Source organism: Rhincodon typus, chromosome 27 (genome assembly GCF_021869965.1).
Source record: "Rhincodon typus isolate 14 chromosome 27, sRhiTyp1.1, whole genome shotgun sequence".
In the NCBI taxonomy this organism is placed as follows: Eukaryota; Metazoa; Chordata; class Chondrichthyes; order Orectolobiformes; family Rhincodontidae; genus Rhincodon; species Rhincodon typus.
This window is the reverse complement of record NC_063358.1, coordinates 2,525,653-2,536,660: the sequence shown is the minus strand read 5'-3', so window position 1 is coordinate 2,536,660 and position 11,008 is coordinate 2,525,653. Positions and strand designations below refer to the sequence as shown.

General features: G+C 36.3%; 1 protein-coding gene across 1 annotated transcript; it reads right to left on the bottom strand.

The window, feature by feature from the left end:
* Nucleotides 1–229: 229 nt before the first annotated feature.
* Nucleotides 230–11,006, bottom strand: zbtb8os (zinc finger and BTB domain containing 8 opposite strand). The gene is made up of 7 exons (XM_020516656.2): nucleotides 10,874–11,006; nucleotides 10,125–10,149; nucleotides 8,826–8,947; nucleotides 5,143–5,225; nucleotides 2,364–2,416; nucleotides 1,203–1,239; nucleotides 230–1,098 (listed from the first exon to the last, which is right to left on the bottom strand). Exons 1-7 carry the CDS (start codon nucleotides 10,953–10,955, stop codon nucleotides 1,012–1,014), a joined length of 489 nt encoding a protein of 162 aa, XP_020372245.1. The 5' UTR covers nucleotides 10,956–11,006; the 3' UTR covers nucleotides 230–1,011.
* Nucleotides 11,007–11,008: the final 2 nt, after the last annotated feature.

Genomic DNA, 11,008 nt, shown 5'->3' with positions numbered 1-11,008 from the left:
TTTTCTCTCCACAGATGCTGCCTGAGTTTCTCCAGCAATTTCTGATTTTGCTTGTTTCAGATTTGCAACTTTTTGTTTTAAATTATTTTGTAAATTGGTGGCATCATAGAACTTCTGTAAAACAAAGTTACATAGAATTAAAGAAGCTCAATTTTAATTATATATAAACAAAGAATTAAAGATTCTATCCCACTGCCTCAATGATTTAGCAATAGAAAAGACACTCTTGTGTATTACTATTGTGATTGTTTAGCATTTTATTTTCCCAAACCCATATTTAACATTGAATGTGCAGAAAAAGTTGATGGTGCATTACATTTTTGTTTTATCCTGAACCATCTGTAGCATTGAGTACAAGTCTCATTAAAACATTACATTGCTGTGTGGAAAAGTAATCCCTATTGCACTGTTCATGAAATGATTTGGGATTCACTGAAAGTGTCATTCAGATTTCTCGGTCATGTCTTTTAATTTGTAAAGGTTACATATGCAATAAAAACAGTGTAAATTTTCACTAACAATAACTGCAACTTCAGTCAATCTTCAAGACGGTCTATCCAACAGCACTGACATTGCCAGTTCTTTCAGTCCTTTCTGAAGGAAATTTTAAGAATTCATCCATTTCAACAAGGTGAAAATTACGTTAAAAGAAAAAACAGGTGAAATTCAGAATTGCTCTTGATTTGTTGGACTAGTATTTCTAGTAGATGGGACACAGCAGTCCAGTTCAGTAGATCCATCTACAGTTTGCCAAATCATCCAGTCTGATTATGTTTCACTAAAAAAGACAGACTATAGAAAACCTGGTTCTTCTGTTACCTCTGTTATTGTGAGTTCTTTAATAAATTGAAAGGGGTGGATCTTAAACATAAATAGTTGAGACTGTTCTCCTGATAGTGGCACTTATCTTACTTACACTATCTGAAATCAGTTATTTCAAGAAAAAGTCAAAGTTTACACCACACACATTTCAAAATACACAAGAAAAAATAAAAACCATTTAAATGAAAATCAAATATCAACTATGACAAAAATTTGAGGTTTCTCTTCTTCATGGATCTGCATCGCTGAGTATGTGATGGCTTTGACTTCAGTGCCCTGGAAGAGTAAAGAAGTGGCTGAATCAATTTTAGTCAATTCCTCAACTAACAAATAGTAAATAGAGATGGTGTAAAATGAAAAGTAAAATATCCTAGTCTTACCTGAGGATGTTTGCCCAAATCAAACTCTTCTCCCCACCTTATAGGAAAAATAAAGCACCTCTGGTTAGATTTTGAGTGAGTTAATAGAAATCAAGCATACTTACAAACAACCATCTTATTATGCACCTCCCATTAGGAAATATACTTTGGAGGTCCACCTAATTGCTATTAGGGAAAGGATAAAAGGTTGAATATTCTTAAAACACTAGTTAAGTGGGCACATTTAAATGAACTACAATAGTGCTATCCACAGTTTAATATTTACATATATAATTTATTAAAATTTAATAATAAATAATATTAAATTAGAATCTAAACACATGCTCTAATAGTGTGTATTTGATGTTAAACTGATTTTCAATACTTGGGAATACTTATCCCAAAGTTAAAATGGAAAAAAAAAAATCTAATTTCAGTCCACCCGTTAGATTTCTTCTTTCTTCCCTGATAAAGTTTCAGTCATAATACTCAAGTGATTAAAAAAAATACATACGAAAATGACAAGTCAAACCATAACACCGACTGAATATGATCACTATTCAAATTTTTTAATTACTTTAGAACAGGATTTTGTGCCCATAAATTTCCTTGAATATTTTAGATTGGAGTTATGCTTGAAATAATAAAACTGCACATATTACTGTCACCAATTTTTAAAGTGTTGAAAATATTATATTTTGAACATAAATATAAGATTAATAACCAGCTAGAATGCTACATCCCGTCTCAACTTTGTTTTTTTTTTTGGCTGTCTTTAGGTCTGCCCTTGCTGAAGCAACAACCAGACAGTCCAGCTTTAGACTTCTACAAATGTCACTCAAGCTGGTCACAAAGTAGTTAGGCAAGTCAGGCTGGGAACCAATAACTTACTTCCAAGCAGCAGCATTTGGCTGACACTTCTCATAATGGTAATAGAGTTGCACAGGAACCTGTCATTTTACAAATCACAGGTGGAGAAATGCTTTGAGGGAAAGTAAAAACTTTAAACATTAAATTATATACGAGATTGAAGTCCAGGAAGGAAACAAAATGGAGTATTTCAGTGACAGTATACACATTCCAAATAACCAGTTGGGCTCAGATCATCAATTCTCTAAATTTGCAGTAGTTTAGATTAATGGTTGATATACCAAATTGTTCAAGTTTTGTTATTGTACCTACCCAATTGATCGAATCTTATAATTAACTCTATCCATGTGAATCACTTTCATCTCCTGAAAGAGAAACTCAAGACAGTAAAGAATAGCAACTTTTAAAAAAAATCTTCATTGACAGTTAGAAATCAGGAATTTCTGATAAACTACAGTGAATTTGTTGTTGAAATTGGTAGTTTAGACTATTATAGTACTAACATTTACAAAGAAAAACAAACAGTCATTTTGTTGAATTATTTGAACAGTCAGCATACGCATTACTAAAAAAAAAAGAAAGGATTTTTCAATTTATAGTTATGGTAGCTCCTCTAAGGGTTAAATTGATCAAAAGATCAAGAAGGCTCCAGATCCCAGCTGCAGTTTGTACTGAGTGAGTTCATCACAGGCATGACAGGAGGTCGGATATCTAGGATTACAAGTGGCCTCAGCAGCCCCAGAAGAGGAATGGAGAAATTAAGGGCGATTGCCATTCAGCAGCCTCTGCTTCAGCAGTTTGTGCCCGATTGACTGCGAACAGAAATGAGGTCAAATGGGACAACTTGCCAATACTATTTAAGTTTAAGAACTGAAACACGGTGACCAAAGGCACCCATACAACTTCCCTCAAGCAAAGAGGCAATGACTGGAGAGAAAAACACTTCATAACATCTCATGTCAGAAAGTGGAATGTAAGGCCACTATTCCAGCACAGCATGTGAGAAGCAAGTTCACCTTCATTTTTTTCACACTGTAACCTTTCAATTTTAGCACAGCTCAAGTATTTGAAGTGTGGAGGAAATGGAAGAACTATTATAGTTTTCTAAATGGTACTTGCATTTATCATCACATAAAGTACACCCCAACAGCCAAACAATTAAAGTTCACAAAAAAAAAGTGAAATTTTAGCTCAAATTTTTGTACAAAACATTTTTTTTTAAAAAAACAAAAACTGCTTTCTCAAGAGTACTTTGCAGATAATTTAAGTTTTAATCTCGAGTTCATATAGTAAATCAGTGCAGAAACACACAGATTACAGACTGAATCCCAACAACCTCATGCAATGTTTTATAAAACTAATGCTAGTGCACAGGTTACAAGTGTATTTTAACATTGTCCAACTCCTTTGCTCTTTTGGGGGCTATACTTTAGGGGCCTGGAGTTGACACTCCAATTCCATCTCTAAATCTTACTGCTTACTCACCACCTTCTCTTCCTTAAGATTGCCATCTTTGAAGCATTTTAATTATCCTTCCTAATCCCCTTCTTTGGTTTGGCGACGGTTATTTTTTATATCTCTGAAACAGTGCCGGATTTTACGAACACTTTAAATGCAAACTGCTGTTTCAAGAATGATTTATTTTATTCTTTTTAATTATTTTAGGTCTTTACTGCATATCCTCCAGTATACTATTTTTTCATGTGAACATAGAACATTAATGGGTAATTTTCAATATAACCCAATGATTAGGCCAAAAGAATAAGTAGGCACAGAGGAATCGAGAGTGCCTAGTAAATGAATAGCTAAAATGAGTAACTGATTAGGAGACAAATGGAATACTGTTGTTTATTGCAAGGGGAATGGAATATAAAAGTAGGGATGCTTTGCTAAAGTTGTATATAACATTTGTGAGCCCACATCTAGAGTGCTGTATGCAGTTTTGGTTTCATTATCTAAGAAAGGATGTAAATGCACTGCAGATAATTCAGGGAAGGTTCACGTGATCAATACCTGGGGTGGAACTTTCCAGACTCACTTTAAAAGTAGGACGGGCAATGGAACTTCATTAAATCGGAGGCAAAAATTCTGTTGCCTGATGGGGCTGGGTTTATTGTTTTGCCATTAAGTTCTCAGAAGCTATGTTCCTTCACTGTCACTGGGTCAAAATCATGAAACTGCCTTTCTACAGTACCGTGGAAGTCCATACATTCCAAGTACTGCACTGGTTCAAGAAGGTACTTCATTAACTTCTCAAGAGGCACTTAGGGATGGGCAGCAAGTGCTGACCCAGCCAGCGACACCCACATCCCATATGCAAAGAATAAGAATGAACCTTTCAGGTTCGTCAGCTTTCCTGACCTTCATGGTCGGGAACCCCTTCTGGATTCATTAGCATGTAATAAATTCTCATCAACTCCCCCAACCTGTTGGAATTACGTTCATGGATACAATTGTGATAGCCAAAAACAGGAGAGATATGTGTTCACAAAAACAACTATTGATACACATGTACGTGGCAGTTAGACTGCTTCCCTCAAACTCTGGTGAGTAAAAACTTCATCAGTAACTTGTCCCCTTCATAACCAAGTTGCAAATGCTACAGTGAAGGTGTCTCCATGAGGTGAAGTCTCTCCATGTTGATCGGCTCATACGAAGTCTCAGTTGTATTCAGTCTGACTTCTTGCTGTTAAACAGTGTTTGAGGTGATGCCTGCCTAGGCCAATAAGCCTGTGCAAGAGAGGCAACCACACAGCTTGACATCAACAAACCTGACCAGGGCAGACAAGTGGGGTTGAACTTAAATTGCCAACTCTTCTGGTTGTGTCATAGCATCATAGAGATATACAACACAAACAGACACTTTGATCCAACTTGTCCCGTGCCGACCAGATATCCTAAATAAATCTAGTTCCATTTGCCAGCATTTGGCCCATATCCCTATAAACCCTCTAAATGTTTAAAACAGGCATTTCACAACACCCATCACAGCCGCAGTTTAAAATTACTGAATTATTCCCAAGTGCTTAATGAGATAAGTTTTAATGTCAGTTCACATCTATCTAACTTCAATCTTAAAACGATCACTGACCCTTGGAATGAAAAACATTTCTGCGCTGAATCGATAGAGCCATTCATCCATAAAATTGTAGAGCAGAGACAACATATCATGTCCTAAGAGAAAACAGACAAAACAAAGATAAATAAGTTACAATAGAATATCAAACAGTAATTTTATTTCATATTATGCAAGCACTTCCAGGACCTTGAAACTAGAAAATATACCAAACTCTGGTGATCAGGATACAACCAGTTAGTCACTTGACAAAGTCAAATGATGCTCCACTTCAATAAAATGATGGAAAACAAAGCTCCTACACTGGAAACACTGGCTTGCCTGGTCTCTCCACAGATGCTGATTTGGTCTCTAAGTTTCTAGTAGTTCCTTTTTTTGTTACAGATATATGCTTATACAAAACTTGGTAACCAGCAGTCAGTTTTCACTGAACATCTGCCAGAGAAAAACAATGCCTATTTGTTCAAATGGTGTCCTGATAAGATAATAAAATCTGCAAGGAATATTGTATTAGAGCTTTGAAGACATTGTCTCATAAACAACTGAAAATCTGTTGTAATTGTACAAAGCACAAACTGTAGACTCTGGAGAGTCTGAAAGAGGAAAATTAGGAGATCTTCAAGGGCATTAATTTCATTTTCTACTGATTCCTGTATTTTACATCAACAAATACTGAAAAAAAACCCAAAATGGTCAGTCATCAGGTAGTAACAAATATTTTCTGCAATTATAGCATTGATTTCTTGAGGTAGGAAGGTTGGAAATTCCATTCTGTGGGTGGTGTGAAGTGCCAGCTGCTAAAAGGAAGCACTGAGGGTGACTCAATCTGGTTGGAAACACCCGGCAAACTTTATGGACAGTTGTTCCAGGAGGAATAGGAATCCATCCCCCAGTAGTTCCAGTTGAACTATGCATGTGAACAAGGAACAAGAGTAGACAACTTGGCCCTTTGAGCCTGCTTCATCATTCAATAAGATCATAGCTGATCAGATTTTAACATCAACTATACATTCCTTTATACCTCTGATAATCTTTAATCCCCTTTGTAGCCAAGAACCTACCTCTGCCTCTAAATATTTTAAGGATTCCACATCCACTGTCTTTTGAGGAAGGGAATTCAAAAACTCACCACCCTCCCAGAAAGAAACATTTTAAATTAGCACTGCCTTATTTTTAAACTTTGATCTAGTTATAGATTCTTCCATAAAAAGAAATATCCTTTCAACATCCACCTGGTTGGTCCCCTCTGGATCTTTTATGTTTCAACTAAGACACTTCTGATTCTTCTAAATTCCAGAGGATGTAGACCTATCCTGTCTAGCCTTTCCTCATAAGCCTCATTCATTTCAGGTATTAGTAAACTTTCTTCGAACAGCTTCCAATCCATTAACATACTTCCGTGAGTACAGTGACTAGTACTGAATACAGTACTCCAGATGCTGTCTCACCAGTGCCATGTCTAACTGAAGCATAACCTCTCTTGTATTCAGTGCCCCTCACAACAAACCATAATATTAGCTTTCCTGAATACTTGCTGTATCTGCATTCTATCCTTCTATGATTCATACACTAGGACAGCCAGGTTTTTCTGCATCTCAGATCTGCAAATTCTTATCATTTAAAAATAGTGTTTTTTTTTAATTCTTTCTGCCAAACTGGATAACTTCACACTTTCCCACATTGCACTCCATTTACCAAATCTTTGCCCACTCACTCAACCTATCTATATCCCTTTGTAGGCTTCCTATGTCTTCCTAACAGCTCAGTTTTCAACCTTTGTGTTTTCAGCATACCTTTGATCCCTTGATCCAAACCGCTTATATAAATTGTAAAAAGAATTGAAGCCCTAGCACCAATTCTTGTGGCACACCATTCATGGCAGCCTGCCAGTCTGAAAAAGATCCACAAATTCCTATTTTCGTTTCCTGTTAGCAAAACAATCTTTTCTCCAGCAAATATTATTCCCAACACCATGGGTTTTTATCTTACATAATAAAATTTGATGCAGCATGGTATTAAATGCCTTCTGGAAATCTAAACATATTACATTCACTGGTTGCCCTTCACCTACACCACAAGTTACAAGTTGGTTAAATACGATTTCTCTTTGAGAAAACCATGACTGCTCCACCTGATTACCTTGAACAAGTGCCCCATTATAACATCTTAAATAACTTGAACACTTTCCTTATGACAGATATTAACTTAACAAAGAATGTAGTATCCAGCTTTCCACCTCCCATCCTTTTTGAATAAAGGAGTTACATTAGTCATTTTCTATTCTAAACAAAACTATTCCTGAATCTAATGAGTTGTAGAACATTAGAACCAATGCATTAATATTTCACTGGTTACTTCTTTTAAGACTATCAGGATTTGGGGCCTTGTTAAGTCATAGTTCCAATAATTTACTCAGTATTACTTCCATGGTAATTGTAATTTTGAGTTCCTCCCACCTTTTCAATTCCTGATATACAGCCATTTCTGGGATGCTACTAGTGAAGATGGAAGCAAAATGTCTGATCAGAAAGTATAACCTGCTGAAAACAGGCCTAGATCCAGTCCCAGGAACTAAGAAGGTCCTGATTTTAGAGCAAATACTTGTAACTGATTATCTTTATCAAAATACCCTCAATTTTCTGACAAGAAATTTTAATTGGAATCTCCTTACCAAAGCAGTAAGGCTACATTTCAACTTCCACACCTTCAATTAGCAGAATGCCTCTATCGTGTATAACAGACTAAGGAACCACACCTAAAATATTCCAATGACTGTATCTGGAACAGGGCAGGGCAGTGGAAGACTCATACTGCCAAATGTCAGCGCACACAAACTATCTGCATAATTGACTGTTAAAGGATAGGACAAAATCAAGATCTGCAGGGAGTGCCTCAATGAACTTTAAAATTTCTGAAGCAAAGACAACGTAGAATCAACAACTGCGCCACTGCTTGCCCAACCCACTGGCAGGAATTTTTTAAACAAATTGTTATAATTTGCCATCAGGTAAGGTAAGCAACTTGTTGCTACCCATTAATGGTTAAAATGTTACCAACTCTCTCACAGAATCTCTGATAGTTTAATGGACATTCATCTAATGATGAGGATATTTGTGACCAGACATCAATCCCATTGACTTCCTTCCTAATGAATGTACCCCACTGTTACTTTCTGTACCTACAAGCAATTGAGCAGAGACCAAGGACTCAATATGCAAGTGTGAACTTCCTCTAATTTTGTGGATTGACAAAGTCATAATGGCCATCACATCCCAGATCACCTTTCCACTTGATTGAATAGTGCTTATTAAATTAATTCTTTATAAAAAATTCTTTTTTAATGAAAATGATTCTATTTTTAGCAAAATTATTTGATTGCACAAAGGATCTTCACTAATCTAAAGTGTACCAAGTTTAATACAGTGTTTTACCTTTCACATTTCTCCCCTTCTCCAAACTTCATGGGTAGTAAATGTCTTTCGAAGCTCACACTTAACCCAAGTAACTTATGTCCTGTATCCTCATACCTTCATCTCAAAAGAATTTGAAACGTGCAAAATAATTCATTTGGAACCAAAGAAATGATCTAACCGCCCTGACACTTAAGCACACTAGCCTAAAGGGGAATGTGTCATGGAAATGTTTTGTCTATTGAAAAATTATATATTCAAAGGTACACAGAACGTCACCATAGTTACCTTCAGCCTCTACTTCAATTGTTGTTAATGGTTGCACCGTTTCTATGTCAGTCATATAGCCAAACATAGCCATTACAACCTGTTCAAATGCCTCTTCTAATGTATCGCCCCATGAATGTAACCTGTAAAAAGTAGCAATTTCATGGACTTCAGCACTGGAAGTTAATTGTTTCATAAATGTAACACACAGATTGCCAACTCTGTTATACTAATCACAAACTATGATGTGGCTTAGTGGCTGTCAATTGCTTTCAACTACAAATCCTGAAGGGTCAGCCAGACAGAAATCAGATCATAGAATGGTATGACAAAAGACTGCAAAGTAACAAAGCCTATTTTAATTAATTTTGAAGAACAGTCACTACTGGAGATCTGGTTGATCTTTTAAGAGCTTGTGGAGCAGTGGTGTATTTCTAATATTTACTGTTTGTATATCAGTTGATATAGCATACAAATAAGACAACTCAAACATTATACACAATATCTGCAAATTTCCCAATTACAATTAATAGGAACCAGTATGAAAAAAAAAGTGTATAAACAGGTAATATATATTAATTGCTCCCACTGGTATCAACAATAGCAAGGCCTGAAAATACTCCAATATTGACATTTCTTAAAACATTTCCGTTACAGATCGTTCCAGTTTGCAAAGTTAAGTTATAATTATGGTGCTGCATGTGTTCCACAATTCAAGTAGAATATGCAGAACACTTTATATGCATGTCTTAAAATTAAAACCTCAGTCACAACACTAGATTAAATGTGTTCCCCATTTCGATAATCCTCCTGTAAGTATACATAGTCCAGCAAAGTTTTCAGAGAAACATTGATATTTTGGGAGAATTATAAAATTATTTTCCTGCAAAGAGAATACAGCATGTACAATTTGTTTAAACTTACAATAAATTTTGGAATTCCTAGCCCCGTAATTTCATCACTATGATTGATAAAATTTAATTCTTTTTAAATTCAATTAAATAAAGTTTAAGTTGATGTCAAGATTAAACTTAATACTTTGAAGAAGGTAGCTTATATATACACTTTTAAGATACAAAGCTCAATAAAACCAATAGTTGATCTGGAACACAAAGCATTCAAACATTTGTTATGAGAAAGATGATGCAACAAAATTTATATAGTGAGTCAATGTGGAATCCCAAAGTTGCAATAAAAGCTGACATGAATCATAAAATTCAGATATTACAGGTTACTTCCCAAGTATCAAAGAACTGTATTCCAAATTGGCTTTCAATAGCTAACTGTTTCCATAAAAAAGTAGTTATTTTAAGAACTTACTGTACATCTGCAGTGTGGTCCAAGTCTAAGGACAAATAAAAAACAAAGTTACAGAAATTGAAAGCTGAAAGTCATTTTTATAAACCTTGTCATTTTAAGGATTTATAATACATGAGATTATAATGTACGGTGACTAAGATGACCCACTATATCAAAGAAAACAATGATACTGGGAGCTGTATTTGTTTAATTTACCCCACAATACTGGAAGCAATTATGGATGATTTGCTCACTTCCTGGTGTCTTAATTGCTCACCGTGACTACGATTTATCTTGGTTGAGATAATTCCCAGTGTTCTAGTGGAATGTCATACTTTACTGTCTGGTGATACACGGAAGGCTGAATGTTCTGGGTGGCGATTAGCACATTCCCCTTAACTTTTCCAGGTCCAGACCTAACTGCACCCTTCCCATTTTTAACTTGGCTGAGAAGAGCTGACAACATTTGTTTTTGATTCTTAACCAAACACAGAGAATGTTTGAGAAACTCAGCAGGTCTGTGCAAGAGAATTAATGAGTCATGTTTATAACTTTAGATCAGGGGATTAGGTTTGATTCTTAACTTGAAGAGTCGTGCTAGACTCCACTCCCAACCCTATTCCATCTCAACCCCCTCTTCACCCCCAGACCCAGAATCCTTCTCGCCACCATCCCTCCTCCCTCCACAGTTTGACTGGGAACGACCTGGGCCCTGTCACTCCCGCCCACAGATCCGCCACAAAGGCGGCACTAGACGAAGCTACACTCACATTCGTACTTCTTGCTGACGGGCGGATATTTGTCCTTCACCGCTTTCTGAGCCGCGGTCAGGGAATACTCCCGATCGTCCATCGACCCTCCGAGAGCGTCCTCTGCGCATGCTCCCAGGGCCGGGGTCCCTCCCC

Coding starts and splice junctions, on each gene's coding strand:
- zbtb8os (XM_020516656.2), bottom strand. CDS start 10,955: ATGGACGATCGGGAGTATTCCCTGACCGCGGCTCAGAAAGCGGTGAAG. Junction 5,226..8,825: donor AATTGAAGTAGAGGCTGAAG/GTAACTATGGTG, acceptor GTTTTCTCTTAG/GACATGATATGTTGTCTCTG. Junction 1,240..2,363: donor TATAAGATTCGATCAATTGG/GTAGGTACAATA, acceptor TTTTCCTATAAG/GTGGGGAGAAGAGTTTGATT.